General features: G+C 46.4%; 1 protein-coding gene across 6 annotated transcripts in view; it reads left to right on the top strand.

Moving 5' to 3' along the window:
- Positions 1 to 21,768, top strand: part of WDPCP (WD repeat containing planar cell polarity effector) — a 209,634-nt gene that overhangs the window by 58,453 nt on the left and 129,413 nt on the right. For all 6 annotated transcript variants that reach the window (XM_069955284.1, XM_069955283.1, XM_069955286.1 and 3 more), the window contains 2 exons: positions 4,276 to 4,390; positions 10,974 to 11,107. In XM_069955284.1, coding sequence (XP_069811385.1) covers positions 4,276 to 4,390; positions 10,974 to 11,107 — 249 coding nt within the window. The remainder of the gene's footprint in view (positions 1 to 4,275; positions 4,391 to 10,973; positions 11,108 to 21,768) is intronic.

Raw genomic sequence — 21,768 nt, 5'->3', positions numbered from 1 at the left:
AAGATGCTGAGCACGTTTCCATTCTGGGACAGTGTAGACTTGGCTGCTATTAACCTGCGCTGTGTGAACCCGCCTGAGGATTGCCTTTTTATATGGGGTTAAGCAGAGGTGCTGTGTGGCTGTAGTCCGTCTAGACTGGCGCTCGGGCAGGTTCTCACATGTGCCCCGCTGTATTATAGGCCATTAGCTTCCCGCCTCATGTATCACTGTGCCACATTCAGCCGTGTACCAGGTTAGCACCTTTCATCTTCTCCGCCGGATTATCACTTGTTGCTGCCATATTTTTTCACAGTATTTTTTTCTCACTTCTTTTCCTGAGAGATTTGGATTAAAAACTTTGTGCAGCTGGTTTACTGCAGGGAGGTTAGTCACTTCCTAATGGATTGTCTCCTAGACGGCCCCATTCACGGCCGCTGCGCTCCACTTATATCCTCTGGGACTTGGATCATGTTTGTAAATAACTTTATATGTTACATTTGTTGCATTGTTACATATGTTACATTAATTGCTTAAGTTAAAAAATTTTGGCCACTAAGTATCCCACCTCCCTGTGAGCTGCCGCCCACCGTAACCTGCCCAGACGCTGAAGGGAAGGTGTCACCCAGATTTCCTTTTACTGATTACAGTCAGATACTAAAACTTGTTCTTTTACTTTATATGTTTCTATTTTTTTACTGCATATTTTTGTATTTCACTTTCTGTACATTGTTATGGGGGCGACCATCTTGCCTTTTAACAGCATTTAGTGACATGCTGTACAGCAAGACTCATGGACATAGATGGCAATAGACAGACTCTGTCCCCTTGAGATGAATGTGAGACATTACTGAGCGCTCTGTGATGAAGTCATAACACAGGAAGCTGCAATTGTCTCCTCTATGTACTGGTGTCACATGATGCTGCAATGCTGTACAGATCACTTTACAGCAGCCTCCTCTTATCACCACAGATACAACAGGAAGCCTGAACCACATGGCTAAGTCACACAGCACTCTACAGAGATGGGTCCTGTCCCCCTGTGTACTGTATATTCTTATTAGGGTATACAGTACCCATCACTATGGCACAGTGTAGCAGATTTTCCAAAAAAACTGACAAACCCGTCATTTCTGTCCAAAAGCCGCCAAGTGTGTGTGTCATGGGTATGTCCTTTAAAACCCGCCAAAACCAACAGATTTATTAAACAGACCGTCATTTATTTTATTTTATTTTTTACACATTTTCTAAAAAACAGTCTCTTCTAATGTAGTGGAATGGTCGGGTTTTAGTTTCGACCTGTGAAAAATCGTCCATATTTATACAGGCTGTGCGCCAAATTGATTAATTTAATGTGAAAAAAAAAACCACACACAACCAACAGCATAACGGCGTAAAACTGATGGATTGTTTACTAATGCGTCTCCACATTTATTCTTTATTTTAGACAATTTTTCACCGCTTTAAGACACTTTTGCGCCTAATACACAATAGGGGCAGAGTTTGTGCAAAAATGGGGTGCGGCTTATTTTGAAGAAAGCGAATGTCCAGCACCAGAGCAGGAGTTCCAATGCAAATCATCCTTTATTGTTTAAAACACAAATAGTCCATAGCCATGTTGGACGATTTGCATTGGAACTCCTGCTCTGGTGCTGGACCTTCACTTTCTTCACTATTGATCTGGCTGTGTTGCCTGCAGCAGTTCTGTGCACGGGGACGGAGACCCAGACAGCAGCGGTGAGTGGCTTTTTTTTTATTTGCGGTTTATTTTGCACCAATAATTGTACCTGAATGTGGGTGGCTGAAAATTCTGTCGGACTTCAAGCCAAGTAATAGATGGTGAAAAAACTAGACAATCTTTAAGTGAGACAGATTTATCAAAAAGCCTGATAACTCCGGTACATTCAGAGACTAAAGCCCCTATTCCATGGGCCGACTGAGAGCAGCAAACGAGGGATATCAGCACTCATTTGCTCCTTGTCCCCCGCTTGCTGCTGCCGGTATTACACATGGCGGGTGAGTGCGGGAGGGGCCGCGAGGAGCTGGCGGGGGGGGGGGGGGGGGCTGCCCGGGTGATCGCTGATCGTCCGGGCAGCCCATAGCATATAGCAGCTTCTGCTGCCGCAGCTCCTCTTCCACGGTGGGACGGCAGCAGATCGCTGATATATCAGTCGTTTGTTTTTTAACATGTTTTAAAGACAAACGACTGCAATGATCAGCAGACATGAACAATGTCGGCTGATCGTTGCCTTCTATTCCACTGGACGATTATTGGCCATAACGGAATAGGGCCTTATCTAGTCTGGCTTTGCACCTAGATAGCTAGACAAGGGATTATCCAGTGCTACAAAAACACAGCCACTTTCTTCTAGAGACAGCACCGCTCTTGTCTTTAGCTTGGGCGAGGTTTTGCTGCTCAGTTCCATTGAGCCTAATTCCATTGAACAATTCCAATGGAGCCTAATGTTAAACCACACCTGAACTGGAGTCAAGAATCGTGCTGTCTCTGAAAGAAAGTGTCCATGTTTTGTAGCACTGGATAATCCCTTTAATGTGGGCCAGTGTGCTTATTGCTAGTTGTATTAAATGGATGTCTAATCAGAGAACCTCTTTTAATATGGCTAATAAAGTCTTCTTATATACTGACACATTGATGCCAATCTATATTGTGCATAAAAACTTTAGGGACAGATGGTGTAAAACCTGTCATAAATATATATATATCTCCATATTATGGGATGTAATACAGGCCAGCATCAGCCTTATGTCTCAATGATTGTCCCAAAGTCTTTGAGTAAATCGCAGCCCTGGGTGTAGGATGTGAGGCCGTGTTTGTACCTGCAGCAGGTAGTCAGGGCTACGTCTGGGATAGATGGGAACCAATCCCTCCAGAAGCTGAAATAAAGGCTAAATTAGTGATCACTAAACAGATTTATTGGCTACTTCGATCAGGACGATTGAGAATTTCTCTATATAACGTCTAGTATTGTGGAACCCTTCCCCACCGTTTAGACATGTGATTATTTCGTTTGACGCATGAGCGGAGGACAATGTTGTGGATCATCTGCGGTCACAGGGTCCGGCTGCTTTACACGTCGTCCATTATTCCTTACTGATTAGTAAGACAATTTCTCAAGATGAAACGCAGCCGCCAGTGATGACGTTAAAGTGTCCTGTCACGTTATACAAGTTTTTACACACGTCACATAGATATGTTAAATGGTTGGGGGTCTTCCTGTTCTCCTACAGATTGTAAGATAGAGCTTGGAGAAGTGCGTGGCTAGGCTCTTCTCTCCCTGACTCTCTGTGATTTCCCCTCTTATTGCAGAAGACCAATTCCATAGATCATCATAGCTGATCATTGACATTATCATTCTGTTAAAACCCTTATGGTTATAAAGCGATAAGCTGGCACGGTCTGGAATGGGGCGCAGCTGCTACGATGATGGTGTCTGATAGTATGAGCTCCTGAATCATGGCGTCTTCATAGTGCTGCTAAGCAGGGGGGCCAGGACCCTCACCCATCTAATATAAATAGCCTGTCCTATGCATAGACCATGAGTATATAAACCCCAGAGGACAAATCACTAATGTAACTAATATAGAACATAGATATGGTTTCTTGTGCCATAAGAATACCTCTCCATTATAGAGGTGGTGTGGGGAGCTCTATACATTATAGAGGTGGTGTGGCGAGCTCTATACGTTATAGAGGTGGTGTGGGGAGCTCTATACGTTATAGGGGTGGTGTGGGGAGCTCTATACGTTATAGGGGGTGGTGTGGGGAGCTCTATACATTATAGAGGTGGTGTGGGGAGCTCTATACATTATAGAGGTGGTGTGGGGAGCTCTATATGTTATAGAGGTGGTGTGGGGAGCTCTATACATTATAGAGGCGGTGTGGGGAGCTCTATACATTATAGAGGCGGTGTGGGGAGCTCTATACATTATAGAGGTGGTGTGGGGAGCTCTATACATTATAGAGGTGGTGTGGGGAGCTCTATACATTATAGAGGTGGTGTGGGGAGCTCTATACGTTATAGGAATACCTCTCGGTTATAGAGGTGGTGTGGGGAGCTCTATACGTTATAGAGGTGGTGTGGGGAGCTCTATACGTTATAGAGGTGGTGTGGGGAGCTCTATACGTTATAGAGGTGGTGTGGGGAGCTCTATACATTATAGAGCCTCACTATACATTGCTCTCTGCTCACAACCTCTGACCTTCTTTTCTGTCTGTATCAGACCAGGTAAATGTTGGCGTTCCCAGCATGTGACTGTTCTTGTTTCTTCCTCTTTCAGCTCCTGTTCGGTTCAGGTGTGCTCGTGTCCCTAAGCCTTTCAGGGCCCCAGCTGGATAAGGTGGTGATTGACAGGACGCTGGTGGGGAAGCTCATCTCCAACCCCATCAGTGACGGTAATTACACTCGTGTGCAAATCAATTGCTTACATTAACAGATGCACAGCACAAATAGTGTGTCAACAGGTAGGCTGATGACTGTCACCGGGGACCTGTAATGCTGCCGCTACAGCACGTGCTGCCACCGCCTCAAAGACTCGGGAAATAGAAGAATTACAGCTGGACTTTGAAGAACGGACTTCATTTACTCCCATACATGACTGTAAATTTTCTTCCAGAAGACGCATATCTACTTAGTGGGCATAAAAAAGCTGCCAAAACGTGTTTAGTTTTTTGGGAGTACTTTCTATGTGTTGTTCACTGGACTCGTTCCTGTGTGCTGTAGTGTTGGTCTGGACACCTTGGGGGACACTTCTATCACTGCAGGCAGAAGGGAATAGATGTGCCTCTTCTCCCTGGCGTAAGCCTGCCGAATCCCCCACTAGCCTGATGGGCGAGGAGACTGTGTGGCCTTGGCCTATTATTTACTTACCCACGCCTGGACTTATTATGGTTTCCTCCTGCTCTCAGGCATAAACCATGATACAAATCTACACCTGCTGGAGGGAGGTTGGGTTCACTAAAAGGCGTACGCTTCTTAGTAAATCCGGTTTGGAAAAGGTGGTGGGGCTTTATTTAGCACCGCTGTATTTGTAAGCCGGTCTTCATAATTGTCCCCCCTTATGTGTGGGGGAACAATGATCAGCGGCTGATCGTGTCTATAGGTCCAGTCCTAAAATCAGTGGCCGCATTACCTCTCCACCCTCCTGCCCGCCTCCTGCCCCCTGCTTCCTCCCTGGTGCTGCAGCTGTAGCTTCAGAGCCAGTCTCTGAACTAAAAGACTGCTCAACCAATCACTGGCCAGCCAGAGGCTGAGGGGGCTGTCACTTTAGAGACCGGCTCTGAAGTTCCACCAGCGACTGCGGGAGCAGGCAGAAGCCAGGAAAATACCGGGGAGCATAAACAGGTATGTATACAAGGGGCTGCTGAGAAGTCTCTGGCTTTGTGTTCTTTTTTTGTTTGTATGGTAACAAATGTTACATCACATGAAAGCCTTATGTGTCTAATATAGGTTTTCCAAATTTTGTGTATGTAGCTTATGGCAACAGTGATCTAGGCGCGCAGGAAAACAAAATGGCGGAGTCTAAGGCGATATTCACAGCAAATGAGAGCAGAGTAGTGATACAATTCTTGTTTCTGCAAGGAAAGTCTGCGAAGGATATTCATGGTGATATGTCTGTAACGCCCGGAGTAGTGGATCCACTGGACCGGCACCAGCGATGGCACAAACCTCACCAGGGAGCGGAGTCTAAGGGGCCGCTGGTTTTCACCAGAGCCCGCCGCAAGGCGGGATGGACTTGCTGCGGCAGGCGACCCCCAGGTCGCCACCCCTGGCTTGGTTGCTGGTGTCGGCAGGCGAGGCGTGGCAGGAGAAGGCACAGGCAATAGTCTGCAGATGAGAGAGCACGTGACAGGCTGGACACGGGAACAGGTGGCGTGACAGGGGAACAGGAACCAGGAACGGGGACTTGGGACCAGGTAACGGACAGGACTCAGGAACAGGGACTTGGGACCAGGTAACGGACAGGACACAGGAACAACAGGGAGCTGGGCCAAACGCTATGGGAAGCATGTAGAGGCTCCAACACTAAGGACAGGGCATGCTGGGATTTATAGGGGAGTGATTGGTGACACTAACCAATTAGGAGCGCACTGCCCCTTTAAATCTGAGACAGCCGGCGCGCGCGCGCCCGAGGAGGCGGGGACGCGCGCGCCGGCCGGCACAGACCGCGACCTGCACGGAGGAGAGGTGAGGCGCCCCAGGGGCCGAAGCAGCAGCAGCGCCGGGTCCCTACACAAGGACCCCGGCGGCTGCACGGGACAGGAGGCGGTCGCGGCGGCAACCCGGAACGCGGGAAGCCGCCGCGGCCGTGACAGTACCCCCCCCCTTTGGCCTCCCCCTCTTTCTTGCCTGCAAATGGCACAGGAAGCCACAAAGTCTTTGACATCTTGGGATAGGCTGGGCCACCAGTAGTGGCGAGAGATCCGTTGGCCGGTCTTACGGACTCCAGGGTGCCCGGCCTCCAACGAGGAATGTCCCCACTTCAAAATACCTCTTCGAAGCGCAGGGTGAACATGAGTCTTTCCGGGGGGTACTCTCTGAAGAGTGGAGGTGACGACTGGTACTAGGCGATCAGGCGGTATAACGTGGCAAGGGACTGTGGGTCTGTGGACGAGGACCTTCTGTAAGTTCTTCCGGTGGTGAGAGGACACGACCTTAGTCTTGGGTACGGGGAGAGGGTACACCTCGGCAGAGAAGGCATCCGCCGAGTCTTGGTCTTCTGCCGGTAGGCCGGATAGAGGCTTGGCCGGGACAGGAAATGACATAATACACTTGGTCTGAGGTGACTTGAGACACTGGTGGGAACAGTCCTGACCCCAACTGAGAATCTCCCCGGTTCTCCAGTCCAGCTGAGGGGCATGTTCTTGTAGCCACGGGAGTCCCAGGAGGACCGCGGGGGAAGAATGGGGCAGGACGTAGAAGGATATCTCTTCTTGATGTAAAGGACCCACCTGGAGGACTAAAGATGCGGTCTGGTAGTACACACGGTCGGTAAGAATTTCGCCCGTGACCGAGGAGATAGTCAGGGGCCTGGCTAGTCGGGTCACGGGTAGCCGCCATCTTTGGACCAATGTTGCCGCAATAAAACTGCCTGCTGAGCCAGAATCGAGGAAGGCAGTAGTCTGATGATTTTGTCCTGAGGGAGTCTGGATGGAAACTGGCATAGACAGACTTGGAATGGTGGCATTCGCACCTAGGGACACCTGTCCCACCGGACCTAGGTGCGAGCATCCTCCGGATGTTTGGGGACGTAGGGGACATCCCAGCCGGAAGTGATCGGAACCACCGCAATAGAGACAGAGATTCTGCTCCAGGCGCCGGATTCTTTCATCAGGCGTCAGGTGAGCCCGTTCCACCTGCATAGGAATCTCAGGAGAGGGTTGGGACATCGAAAGGTCAGGATTCTGGAAAACCGGCGCCAGCTGGGGATGGCGACGGGAATGGGTTAGTAAATGTTCATGCCGAACCTCCTCCTCCCTCTCCGAAAAACGAGTATCAACCCGGGTGGCCAGTAGAATGAGTTCGTTCAGGGAGGTAGGCAGGTCTCGGGCAGCGAGCACGTCTCTCACTCGACTAGACAGGCCCTTCTTGAAGGTGGCCAATAGGGCGGCCTCGTTCCAGTCCAATTCAGCTGCCAGGGTGCGGAACTGGATGGCGTAGTCACCAACAGAGGAGCTGCCTTGAGAGAGGTTGAGGAGAGCAGTCTCGGCTGAAGAAGCACGGGCAGGTTCCTCAAAGACGGAGCGAAACTCGAATAGGAAGGCCCGGAGATTGGCAGCAACAGGATCATCACGGTCCCACAGTGGCGTGGCCCAGGCCAGGGCTCTACCCTCTAATAGGCTGATGATGAAAGCCACTTTAGAGCGCTCGGTGGAAAACTGACTACTCAAAAGTTCGATGTGCATGGTGCACTGAGTCAGGAATCCTCTGCACAACTTAGAGTCCCCAGAGTACTTGCTTGGGAGGGCCAGTCGGAGTGAAGAAGCAGCGTCTGGAGATGGTGTGCGCTGGGCAGTAGTCTGCTGCTGTAAGGCGGCAGTGAGTTGCTGGATCTGCTGTGACTGTTTCTGGATTTGTTGAGCCTGTTGCGCGACCACTCTGGCGACGTCACGGAGATCTGGCACCTCGCCGGGATCCATGGTTGGAGCCTACTGTAACGCCCGGAGTAGTGGATCCACTGGACCGGCACCAGCGATGGCACAAACCTCACCAGGGAGCGGAGTCTAAGGGGCCGCTGGTTTTCACCAGAGCCCGCCGCAAGGCGGGATGGACTTGCTGCGGCAGGCGACCCCCAGGTCGCCACCCCTGGCTTGGTTGCTGGTGTCGGCAGGCGAGGCGTGGCAGGAGAAGGCACAGGCAATAGTCTGCAGATGAGAGAGCACGTGACAGGCTGGACACGGGAACAGGTGGCGTGACAGGGGAACAGGAACCAGGAACGGGGACTTGGGACCAGGTAACGGACAGGACTCAGGAACAGGGACTTGGGACCAGGTAACGGACAGGACACAGGAACAACAGGGAGCTGGGCCAAACGCTATGGGAAGCATGTAGAGGCTCCAACACTAAGGACAGGGCATGCTGGGATTTATAGGGGAGTGATTGGTGACACTAACCAATTAGGAGCGCACTGCCCCTTTAAATCTGAGACAGCCGGCGCGCGCGCGCCCTAGGAGGCGGGGACGCGCGCGCCGGCCGGCACAGACCGCGACCTGCACGGAGGAGAGGTGAGGCGCCCCAGGGGCCGAAGCAGCAGCAGCGCCGGGTCCCTACACAAGGACCCCGGCGGCTGCACGGGACAGGAGGCGGTCGCGGCGGCAACCCGGAACGCGGGAAGCCGCCGCGGCCGTGACAATGTCGCAGACATTGGGGGGGGGATCAATGCCCCTCATATTCTATAGTTAAGAGCCGGGTTGCCAAATTTAAAACTGCACCAATGATGAGGAACATCTTGGACGACGGAGAGTGGTTGTTGTTCTGGAGTTCGTCGATGCTTTGCACAACCTCATACTGAAGAATTGGCAAATTTCAGCTAAAGGAATAGCAGCCATCATGTGGATTTCTTGTGAACAAGTTTGGGTCATTATCCATGAACATCTGAACATGGAGAAGCTGTCTGCAAAGTGGGTCCCCAAATGTTCAACAACAGATCAGAAAAGCATACGGTCCATTTGTCAGCGTTTCTGGACTGATAAGAACTTCCTGGATGGACCGGTCACTATGGATGAGACCTGGATTTATTTGTATGACCGTGAAACCAAGGAACAGTCAGAAGAGTGGAGGCACAGCGGTTCTCCTGGTCCAAAAAAGTTCAGGGTGCAAAAATCAGCCACTAAGGTGATGGTGTCTGTGTTCTGGAATAAGTTGGGTATGCTGCTAGTGGACTACCTTCAAAATGGTTCCAACTTAAATGCAAGGTATTACATTGTACTTTTGGACCAATTGAAGGCAGCTCTGAAGGCCGAAAAGCGAGGCAAGCTGTCCAAAGGAATCTTGTATCTGCTCAGACTACTGCACAAGTGACCACGGCAAAACTGGTGGAGCCAAGCTTCCAGCTGGATGACCACCCACATTTCACCAGATATTGCTCCCTCCGACTATCACCTGTTTCCAAACCTGAAAAAGCACCTGAAGGGAACCATTTCTGATGCCATGGCTGCTATGGATAATTGGTTTGAGACACAACCGAAATCCTCCTTTCTGCAAGGCTTACAGAACTTGGAATACTGATGTAAGAAGTGTGTGACATCAGGGGAAAGGATAAGGATAGAGGGATAAATTGTAAAGTTTTATCTTCCTATTTTGTTTCTTTCTGGGTAAAGCCAAAGACTTATCAGCAGCCTCTCGTATACGTTATTATTTTCTGTACATATTCATCAGCCATCGGCTACGCATCACTATTACACTTATAATGCGCAGTCAGCAGACTATGACTTTAGGTCAGGACCAGAAGACACAATCAACCGATGACCATTGTCATTGTCTGATCGATGTCTCTAGTACATGGAGCGAAATCTGCAGAATTGGCCTGATTCGGCAGATTATCTCTCTGTGTAATACGGCCCTTAGCCAAACAATACTTGCTGAATACTGCTTGTTTAGCCAGGGAGGACACAGAAACATATGGTTCTGTCTGCACCTTTCACCCTCCATGGCGTCCTCGCTCCCATCATGTGCACATTCCTTTTGATCTCTTTGTGAGGAGAGCGCGGCCTCGTGCTGGATACGCTATTTGTGGAATGGTCCCAGTGTAGATGGTTGTGTGGGAGTTCCCCCCGCATACTCCATGTATTTGCCAATGTGATCGGTGTTGCACTGACCAGAATCCTAGCGGGAATAGTGCAGTATGGTGCAGGTAAGTATGGCTCTGCCGGTGCAGCAGTGGGGGGCCAGTCTGTATGTGTGGGTAATATACAGTCAGATATTCAGTACCACATAGTGTCTAGATAACTGTATATATACAGTCAGATATACAGTCTATAGAGTTGTGGAGTTCTCTTTTATCTAACTCTTGGCCGGTCTGGGAGCCGCGGCTGCGGACACTGCACTCCTCTTATCCTCCCCAGTGTAACCGGCCTCTGGAGTTGGTGAAAAACCTCCTGAACTTAATGTCGGTTTATTTTTGCATCTTTTTGACATGTGGAAATGTGGGCTGAAGTTCTTGTCTGGGAATAGCTTAAGACAAAGAAGAAGGAGGGAGTCAGCAGCAGGAAAGGCGACGGACAGAAAGCACGCGTGATATGATAGATAGCTTTGCATAATGTAATTTAGTGCTTCCTCTGAATCCTCTGTGAGCTTTATTTCTCATTTCCAAGGGGTACTAGCAAGATGACATATTGATGTGCTTTAGGAGATTACCGAAATAATATTTTAAAGCATTGGCTTGTAGAGTTGTCTTTGTGCTGAGCTGAACTCATTTGTTCTGGTACCAGAAAGCAGCGATACAATGGTAACTCCTTCTTTATCCTCTTTGTCTTTCAGCCGTGTTTACCGACACTTTCATCATCTTGTCATTTCTCAAGGAAAACAAACTTTGTCTTATTCAGTTTGCAAAAAAGACTGGATCACCTGATATAAACAGAGACCTGGAGAAACTCTCTTCTCTGGATATGAAGGTACGCTATATCCTGTCTCATATAAGTGTATATACTGCAAAAGACTAGGCCAGGGTTACCATGTTCTTACTGTTACTATGGCCCCGCCAGCAGAGGAGGTCTACACCGGGGTAGGGAACCTTGGCTCTCCAGCTGTTGCAAAACTGCAGCTCCCATCATGCCTGGGTTTAGCTGAAGAGCCAAGGTTCCCTACCCCTTGTCTACAGGTACAAATTACCCAATTTTGATGGCAATTTCTTTTCTCTTTTTCATCCCCATCTTCCAAGAGCATGGACCTTTATAAGGGCCCTATTACACAGAACAAGAAACAGCCCTATCTGGACGATTATCGCTCCGTGTAATAAATACAACGATCAGCCGATGAAAACGATCATCGGCTGATCGTTGATATAGGTTTGGCCCTATAATTGTCGTGCGCCGACCGCACATTGCTCCGTGCAATAGCGGTGCGCGTCCGGCGGCTGCCGATTACCAAACTGTATACATTACCTATCCAGGCTGCAGGGCTCCTCTTGCTGTCTGCTTCTCCCCGGGTCCCGTGCGCTCCAGCTTCAGAGCGGCCTGCCTCAGCTGACAGGCCGCTCAACCAATCACTGGCCAGGATTGCCGCTCTGAAGCTGCAGCGTGCGGGACCCAGAGAGAAGGAGGAGCCCTGCAGCGTGGATAGGTAATTTATGCAGTTTAAGCAAGGGCTGCAAGGACATCGATAACAATGTCCATGCAGCCCTTGTTAAACGATTATCGGGCCGTGTAATAGGCCCAGTAAACAAGCACCGATCTAGCAGATCGGCGCTCGTTTACAGTTATGATCGGGCCCCCATCGGCCTGTGTAATAGGACCCTTACATATCCAATGGGTATCCAGTAAATGTCTGGTAGATGTGGCTCTATCCTAACTCAAGATCAAGAGGACTCTGCTCTGCTTACAGCTATGGAGTTCTTAGGGAAGCCACATACACTGTTTGTGTAATTACCATTGAGGTTGATAAGAGATACATGGTTGTAATTTTACAGAAACCTTTTAGACTGTGCTGGTAACCTGTTTTTACACCCCCCAGTTAAGGCAATGAGAGTTACACAGACTGTATGAAACAGCCACCCCACGTGCTTGTGGCTTCCTTGCCACCTCTGGCACAATTTGGACGATTATTGCTCTATGTAATAAAATAAACAGACGATGGAACGACCATCTGCTAAAATCATCAGGCGTCGGGCTCATATCACTACTTGTAATGGCAATTCGTTCCCCGGTGTCCTCAGAGGCCTTCCCCGGTGTCTGCAGCTGGAGCCCTGCCGTGTGTTCTGGTCTCTGCACCAACAGGCCAGGGCTGCTCAGCCAACCACTGGCCGAGACAGGACTGCGACCAGTGATTGGCTGAGCAGCCTGCCAGTGCAGAGACCGGATCAGAAGGCAGGGCTCCAGCTGCAGAGACTGGGGAAGGCCCCAGAGGGCACTGGGCAACGGGGTAGGTAAGTAAATATTATTTTACACTAAAGACAAAGGCTGCACAGATACACAGCCCTTGCTGCCCGATAGTCGACCAGTAAAAGAGGGCCGGTCTAGCAGATTATGATGGAGCCAGAAGGCTCTCGATCTTGAAGTAGGCGAAGCTTCCAGAGGTAGGATCTGCATCTACTTAACATTTATGCCATTTCCTGTGGGTATGCTGTAAATGTCCGCATGAGAATACTGCTGCTTTACTACTTAGCGATACAAATGAGCAATGTTTGCAGTTTACACTCTGCTTAAAGATGTGAAGAGCTCTGGCATTTACTAACATAGAATGGTGCCACCTGGTGCTTAATGTGAATAACAAGGTGCATGTCCACCATCTGAGCTGAGTGCTGGAGGACACACATGCTCAGTCACTGCTGGAGGACACACATGCTCAGTCTCTGCTAGAGGACACACATGCTCAGTCTCTGCTGGAGGACACACATGCTCAGTCTCTGCTGGAGGACACACATGCTCAGTCTCTGCTGGAGGACACACATGCCCAGTCACTGCTGGAGGACACACATGCTCAGTCTCTGCTGGAGGACACACATGCTCAGTCTCTGCTGGAGAACGCACATGCTCAGTCACTGCTGGAGGACACACATGCTCAGTCGCTGCTGGAGGACACACATGCTCAGTCGCTGCTGGAGGACACACATGCTCAGTCGCTGCTGGAGGACACACATGCTCAGTCGCTGCTGGAGGACACACATGCTCAGTCGCTGCTGGAGGACACACATGCTCAGTCACTCTCCACATAGCGAGGTCTCCGCAAAGTCATCATCTGGTCACTGCAGAGCAGCCAGGAGATATAGCAATGTGCCCGGCCTATCAGCAGAGGAGCGAAGCCTCTACAGCAGCAGGGCAGCATAACCAAAGAGCTTCCCTCTGCAGAAAGGGGACATTATTCTGATCTGCCAGAGGAGGAAGGAGACTGACTATATCCAGAACATATCCTGCTTTGTATATTAGCAACTATCCATTTTACCACTTGTTCAGTGATGCTCAAACACCAAATTTTGCCTTGAATGACCTTTGAGTTGTCTGTAGAAACAACTATATCACTTTTAAAGGGACACTCTGAAAATCTTTTTCTTTCAAATCAACTAATGTTAGAAAGTTATATAAATTTGCAATTTACTTCTTCTATTCAAATATCTCCAGTCTTCCAGTACTTATCAGCTGCTGTATGTCCTGCAGGAAGTGGTGTATTCTCTCCAGTCTGACAGTGTTCTCTGCTGCCACCTCTGTCCATGTCAGGAACTGTCCAGAGCAGGAGAGGTTTTCTATGGGGATTTGCTGCTGCTCTGGACAGTTCCTGACATGTAAAGAGGTGGCAGCAGAGAGCACTGTGCCACACTGGAAAGAATACACCACTTCCTGCAGGATATACAGCAGCTGATAAGTACGGGAAGACTGGAGATTATTAAATAGAAGTAAATTACAAACTTAGAAACTTTCTGAAACCAGTTGATTTGAAAGAAGATTTTCACAGGAGAACCCCTTTAAAGGTTGTTCTAGTTTTACTTTTACCATCTGGAATATTAGTTGGAACCATATAGTATATATTTACAGAAACGTGCGATGCAACCAGATAGGAATCTTCTTTGAATAGACGTGACCTCTCGCTAATACCCAACTACTTAACCAACCCTGTAATATAGTCACGAGAACAATAAAAACTGAAATAGCTTTTCTGTAATAGGTTATTATTGACATGCACATACATGGTGCAGTGTGCAAAAGGTGCAACTAGTGTCTCTGAAGGGAGACCTGCACACGTCCACATTCACCTTCAAGTCTATGGACCAGTGCACACAGCTGCCATGGATTCCATTGTCCATGGATTTGCCCAGAGCCCGGGCCGCAGAATAATAGATGATACAGTTACATGTATACACCAGGCTGAAGCAGAAGCTGCAATCCAGGAGGAGTCTGCACGGACACTAAACCATCACCTGTGGTTAAACACTTCTCTGGACCAGGACGCAATGTAACTGTATCAGAAGTTTTGGGGTAATGTTAAGGCTATGTTCACACACCGGACAAATTTAGAAGACAACAGCCTTTCTTTCCATTTAAAACAGCGGTCGTTGTTTTCTGAATTCATTGATTAACATTAAGTTCAAAGGGAACTACGGCCACAGATTCACACGATGCATCATACTACGACCATTGTTCAACTGTGTGTGGTCGTAGAAATAATGTTCATGACTATTTTCTACGTCCGTAGTTACATGAACAATGGCCTTAGTTTATAGTCGTTCACACACATTATTTTTTTTTGAACCGTCCTTTCCCATTTAAAGGGGTTATCCAGCGCTACAAAAACATGGCCACTTTCCCCCTACTGTTGTCTCCAGTTTGGGTGGGGTTTTGAAACTCTGTTCCATTGAAGTAAATGGAGCTTAATTGCGAACTGCACCTGAACTGGAGACAACAGTAGGGGGAAAAGTGGCCATGTTTTTGTAGCGCTGGATAACCCCTTTAAAGTCTATGGATCTTTCTAATCTTCTAATCTTTCTAACCGAAATGGCTTATTAGTAAAATAATGTTTCTACAGCTGATATTGAATTGACAGCAATAGGAACATGCTCAACAACGGACGATAGCTGGCACTCAAAACCAGGGACGTTGTTTGTACATCGTGTGAACATAGCCTAAGAATGATGAAGAGAAAGACCTGAGGACTTCACAGTCATTGATGCAATAGACTGGAGCTAACCTTATAGAAGTTTATGGAAATTATACTGTGCAGGGGCAGGGGGGCTGTGACCATTACCTATTGTGAGTGGCCTCATCCCGTCTAATCTATATACTGTGTCACCATTTACTCTATCCCTGCCTATTATGACAATGAGCAGAATGCTAAAAGTGATCTGTACAATTCAAGTAGTGTCAGCTTATTATTAGGTTTAGTGGCCATAGGAAAAGTTGTAAGAATTCAAGAATATATAAAAATACAGATATAAAATGTTGATACTTTTAGTTTTAAAAAAATGACCAAAAAATCTTACAAATATATGTTTAAAATAATAAAAAAAAAAATATTTAAGGAGGTACACCAGAGAAATATTTTTCTTTCAAATAAACTAGTGTCAAAAAGTTACACATATTATGTATGTATGTGTATATATATATATATATATATATATATATATATATATATATATACGACCCTTGCTGCACGCTAATCAAGCCTTGTAATAGGCTGAGTAAATTGGTTTAGCAGATCGGCGCTTGTTTACTATAGTGATCGGGCCGTGTAATATAGTGATCAAGGTGTAATACGATGCAACCCATCTGGCCCTAAGTATAATGCCTATTACTGCATTATAGTTATAATTCTCACTAGTATACATGCATTACAGTTATTACTCTCACTATTATACATGCATTACAGTTATTCTTACTATTATACATGCATTACAGTTATTACTCACTAATATACATGCATTACAGTTATTATTCTCACTATTATACATGCATTACAGTTATTACTCTCACTATTATACATGCATTACAGTTATTATTGTCACTATTATACATGCATTACAGTTATTACTCACTATTATACATGCATTACAGTTATTACTCTCACTATTATACATGCATTACAGTTATTACACTCACTATTATACATGCATTACAGTTATTATACTCACTATTATACATGCATTACAGTTATTATTCTCACTATTATACATGCATTACAGTTATTACTCACTATTGTACATGCATTACAGTTATTACTCTCACTATTATACATGCATTACAGTTATTACTCTCACTATTATACATGCATTACAGTTATTACTCTCACTAATATGCATGCATTACAGTTATTACTCACTATTGTACATGCATTACAGTTATTACTCTCACTATTATACATGCATTACAGTTATTACTCTCACTATTATACATGCATTAGTTATTATTCTCACTATTATACATGCATTAGTTATTATTCTCACTATTATACATGCATTACAGTTATTACTCACTAATATACATGCATTACAGTTATTACTCTCACTATTATACATGCATTACAGTTATTACTCTCACTATTATACATGCATTAGTTATTATTCTCACTATTATACATGCATTAGTTATTATTCTCACTATTATACATGCATTACAGTTATTACTCTCACTAATATACATGCATTACAGTTATTACTCACTAATATACATGCATTACAGTTATTATTCTCACTAATATGCATGCATTACAGTTATTACTCACTAATATACATGCATTACAGTTATTACTCTCACTATTATACATGCATTACAGTTATTACTCTCACTATTATACATGCATTACAGTTCTGTCTCTCCTTGCTGAACCATAAGTCATTGTCATTAGTGTCAGAAAACGCCTCGAAAAACAAAATGGCTGAGTGATTGGCAGGATTTCAGACATGAATAAAGTAGCAGCGTGTGTGGCGTGCCAGTTTGCAGGTAATGTGTTTCCCTGTATCAGGGGCTTTGCATCTGCAGAGCGGGTTTGGAGCAAGTGTTTAATTTAGGTCTGAGTATATTACATTTGATTTTGCCTGGAAGGAAAACCCATCTGCAGGGAAGAGATGAGAGACGCTCATACATTTTTCTGGCTGTTTCAGTTCAAGACCCCTATTCCATATTGACTTGTACGTTCAGCATAGCTGTCCACTGCAAAGTTAGCGCTAATGTAAAAAATGCACAGAACCACCTGAACGCGAGCCGCCGCGCTGGAAGATAAACCGCCGTTTCCAGTCCAGAGAACCGGAGCCTGACACTGACATGCTCTTTCAAGTTAAAGTGTCTGGCAAATTATCATTTTATCTTTTCTGTCACCCACAGGTTCACAACACTTGGTTTAATGTTCATTCTCTCGGGAGCAGGCCGAATGTTAAGAGGAAAAAAAGTCACTAGGACCATTTTATGAGATCCAAGGAGAAATTGCTAAAAAACAAAACAAAAAACAAACAAAAAAAACTAGTAGTATGAATAAGTTTAATAGAAGTCAGGGACTGTCTATAGTCGGCTAGATAAATAGTTTTTATATTCTTTATTTAAACATCACATTGTCTGAACATGATATTCATCATCTATTTTTTAAGATTTTTTTTTAAATAAAACATTTATAATAGGTTTTGGGACACCAACATTTTTTTCGTTAAAATTAACTGGTGCCAAAGATTTCTAAATTACTTCTATTAAAAATCTCCCGTTTTCCAGTACTTACCAGCTTCTGTATGTCCTGCAGGAAGTGGTGTATTCTCTCCAGTCTATAGAGTAGGAGAGGTTTTCTATGGGGATTTGCTGCTGCTTTGGACAGTTCCTGACATGGACAGAGGTGGCAGCAGAGAGCACTGTGTCAGACTGGAGAGAATCCACCACTTTCTCAGTAGTGGATTATAATAGGTCCTTTTCAGGCAGTAGCCCGGGGGCCCTAAGCTCCTGGAGGGCCCATGGCCCCCCTAAAAGACTGATACTTTCAGTGGTGTATTGTTCCTGGCTACAGTTCTGCCATGATTTGCAAAAATTCACTCCTTTTTTACCCCAATTTTGCACAAATCAAGGCATCATAATATTATCTATCCTGTACTATGAACACCACACTAGTGCTGCCCTAGTGTCAATGGGGTGGGGGGGCCCAGGCTTGGTGAACAGCCCGGGGCCTATGGTAAAGTTAATCTGCCCCTGCACTTCCTGCAGGACATACAGCAGCTAATAAGTACTGAAAGACTTGAGATTTTTTTTAAAAGAGGTAGATTACAAATCTCTGGCACTTTCTGGCACCAGTTCATTTGAAAGAAAGAAAAGTTGTTGAACAACCCCTTAAAGGGGCTTTTTCATCCTATTCACAGGATAGGGCATCAATATCTGATCGGTGAGGGTCCAACACCTGTTTGTAAGAGCCACAACTCCTCTATACACAAAGTAAAAATAGAGAGAAGCGGACAGCTCCGTACAATGTGTAGTGGCCATGCTGGGTTACTGCACCTTAATGGCTGTTCAGCTAATATGAATGTCTTATCCTTAGACTGGCCTCACACTGCCCTAAAGGAGAAGTCCGACGCTTTCTAAAACCTGGCATCCTGCAGGAGAAGGGGGTAATTGATCACAATTACCCCCTCCGGAAAGGCATTTTTCCCAGCTTAGCCAATCAGTGACTGGAGCAGCGTCCCACCGCAGTAACTGACTGGCTGAGCGGCCAGTCCATCAGCCGTGTCGTGACGTGGACACCCTAGAGATCCCTAAGCTCAGCGGGGGTCCCACAGACTGTCCCGCTGCTTACCGAGAGCACGAGGAGAGGTAAGTTAGTAATTGTAATCAATTTCCCATGTCCCCCTGCAGAATGCCGGGTTTTAGAAAACACAGGACTTCTACTTTAAAATAGTGAGAAAACGCCAGCGAGCAGATGTTAGCTGGACGTCAATGGAAGTTTATGATCTGTCTTACACGCTGCTTTTTTTCACAGTTCTGGCGTTTTTGAGGCTCTGTGGCAGTTTTTCCAGAAAGGCAGAATGCTGAACTGTGGCAGTTTTCTCCCATAGACTTCAACGGGAATGTCCTGGTCGTCTCAAAAACGCCATTGCTGTGGGTATGGTGTTTTTTTTTTCCTGGCGTTTTTGGACCCTTTTGGTCCAGAATGTCATGTGATGGCAGAGGAAAAAGAAGTTCAGCCATCTTGTTGCACACCAAAACGCCTAAACCATAAAAAAAGATTATTCACACTTGGGGCCAGTTTACACTGAGTGAGGGTATGGGCACACTGAGGAAATATGACGGAAAATCCGTTGCGGAATTCGCCACTCACGCCCACTCGCGGACTGTGGTGGGCGTGCGCGTCTCCGCCCGTGTCATAGACTTCATTCTATGCGTGGGCGGATTCCGTGGTCCGATGAAAGAATCCACCCGTGCATAGAATGGAGTCTATGACACGGACGGAGACGCATGCCCTCACATCAGTCCGAGAGCGGCGAATTCCGTGACGCCTCTGATTTCTGCTCAAAGAATTGACGTCATTTGCGCCAAATTTAGCGTGAACTAGCCCATAAAGTTAAAAACGCCAGAAAAAAGAAAATACATGAAAAAAACGCAATATGCCGCTTTAGCGGTTTTATTAAGTGCAGAAAAATGCTATATAAAAACGGTTTGTGAGAGCACCCTAGCGGCAATGGACACCGGCACCCTAGCGACCACGGACGGCGGCACCCTAGCGACCACGGACGGCGGCACCCTAGCGGCCACGGACGCCGGCACCCTAGCGGCCACGGACGCCGGCACCCTAGCGGCCACGGACGCCGGCACCCTAGCGGCCACGGACGGGGCACCCTAGCGGCCACGGACGCCGGCACCCTAGCGGCCACGGACGCCGACACCCTAGCGGCTTTAGAGAGGCGTCTGCTGGACTGAGGGGAGAGCGGCCTCCAGCAGTGTGTATTCTATTATAGTAGATGCAAACTGCTAAACAGTACAAAACATTTCACTAAAACAAGTGATAATCTGCTTTGTCACTAGGTGCACGTGCCGCACAGTAAAAAAATATGTCCAGCCCCTCTAAGCATAGGTCATCAGTATATTTTTTTACCTTATTCACTCATCACATGATCACTGGACTCTGGAACTGGCCATACACTTTGGATCATTGTCAACCAAATCTGATTTCCTCTGAGTCTTCCCCGATGGCAGAGGAGAGAAGGGTAATTATTAATACTAGACCCCTTCATCCAGCTCTGTCTTCGGCCATGCTGATATAGGCATTAGCTTCCTAAATCACTGGCCCCATGCAATAAAACTAATATTTCTTTCATATGTCTTTAGAATGTCCTCCATGCTTTGCACTGTTACACACTCATTAGTGTGCACCCTGACGTATGCCAAGAAAAGGCGCCTCTTCCATAAGGTACAGGCGGTGTAACCCCTGCTCGCCTGATGTGTGGGTAAGGGGGTGCGGCAGTGTCGGACTGGGGTACCTTGGGCCCACCAGGGAATTTAATTCTAGGGGCCCACCCTACATATACCAGATATAACCAAACCTTTGCACAGCGCTGTGTATGTGACCAGCAATGCTGGCTCATTGCTGGTAACTTGTCAGTCACTCTATGCAAACAGTATGAATGCTACATAAGTATCTTGAAAGGAGAAGTCCCATTAAAGGGGAACTCCAGGTATAGGAAAAAAATGAAACTTCTGTAGAAGCATAAAGCATTTCTTACCTATCTTTTCCATTTTTGAAACGACCAAAAATCCATTTGTTTTGGGGGGTTTTGTTCTGTTTTGTGTTTCTGCACTTCCTGGTTTATCAGTTGTACACAGGACTACAGGTTCCAGAATTCAATTCAATTTTTTTTGCAATTACGCTTCTTACTGTGCATCAGGAATATGATAGTTTAATAGTTCGGGAGAATATGCAAGCGGCGATACCAAATATGTTTATTTATTTATTTGTATTCATAAAATAGGAAAAGGGGGGTGATTTAAAAAAAAGCAAGAATGGGAGGAATTTCAGTATGTATTCTGGGAGTCTATGTAGAACAGATGGTATAAAGTGGCCTCCATCATAACTATATAGGAAGGTATGGAGGTCATGGAGCAAAAAGAATAAAAACGTGGTGTGAACAAGACCTTAATATGGTGCATTTTTACATTGTCTAGTCTAAGTTTCCACTGTCAAGCTAATTGACTTTATTTAATTTAAAGAGGTACTCTGGCAAAAACTTTTTTCTTCTCAGACCAACTGGTGTCTGAAAGTTATATAGATTTGTAAATTACTTGTATTTAAAAGTCTTCCAGTACTTATCAGCTGCTGTATGTCCTGCAGGAAATGTTGTGTTCTGTGTGCTGACACAGTGCACAGTCTCTGCTGCCACCTCTGTCCATGACAGGAACTCTCCAGAGCAGTAGCAAATCCCCATAGAAAACCTCTTCTTCTCTAAACAGAGGTGGCAGCAGAGAACACTGAGTCAGACTGGAGAGAATACACCACTTCCTGCAGGACATACAGCAGCTGATAAGTACCGTAAGACTGGAGAGAATACACCACTTCCTGCAGGACATAAAGCAGCTGATAAATACTGTTTTTTTTTTTTTTTTTTTAAAATAAAAGTTAAATACAAATCTTTATACACCAGTTGATTTGAAAGAAAAAAAAGTACCAATTT

The sequence above is a fragment of the Dendropsophus ebraccatus genome, chromosome 15 (assembly GCF_027789765.1).
Source record: "Dendropsophus ebraccatus isolate aDenEbr1 chromosome 15, aDenEbr1.pat, whole genome shotgun sequence".
NCBI classification, from domain to species: Eukaryota; Metazoa; Chordata; class Amphibia; order Anura; family Hylidae; genus Dendropsophus; species Dendropsophus ebraccatus.
This window is presented reverse-complemented; position numbering and strand designations above follow the sequence as displayed.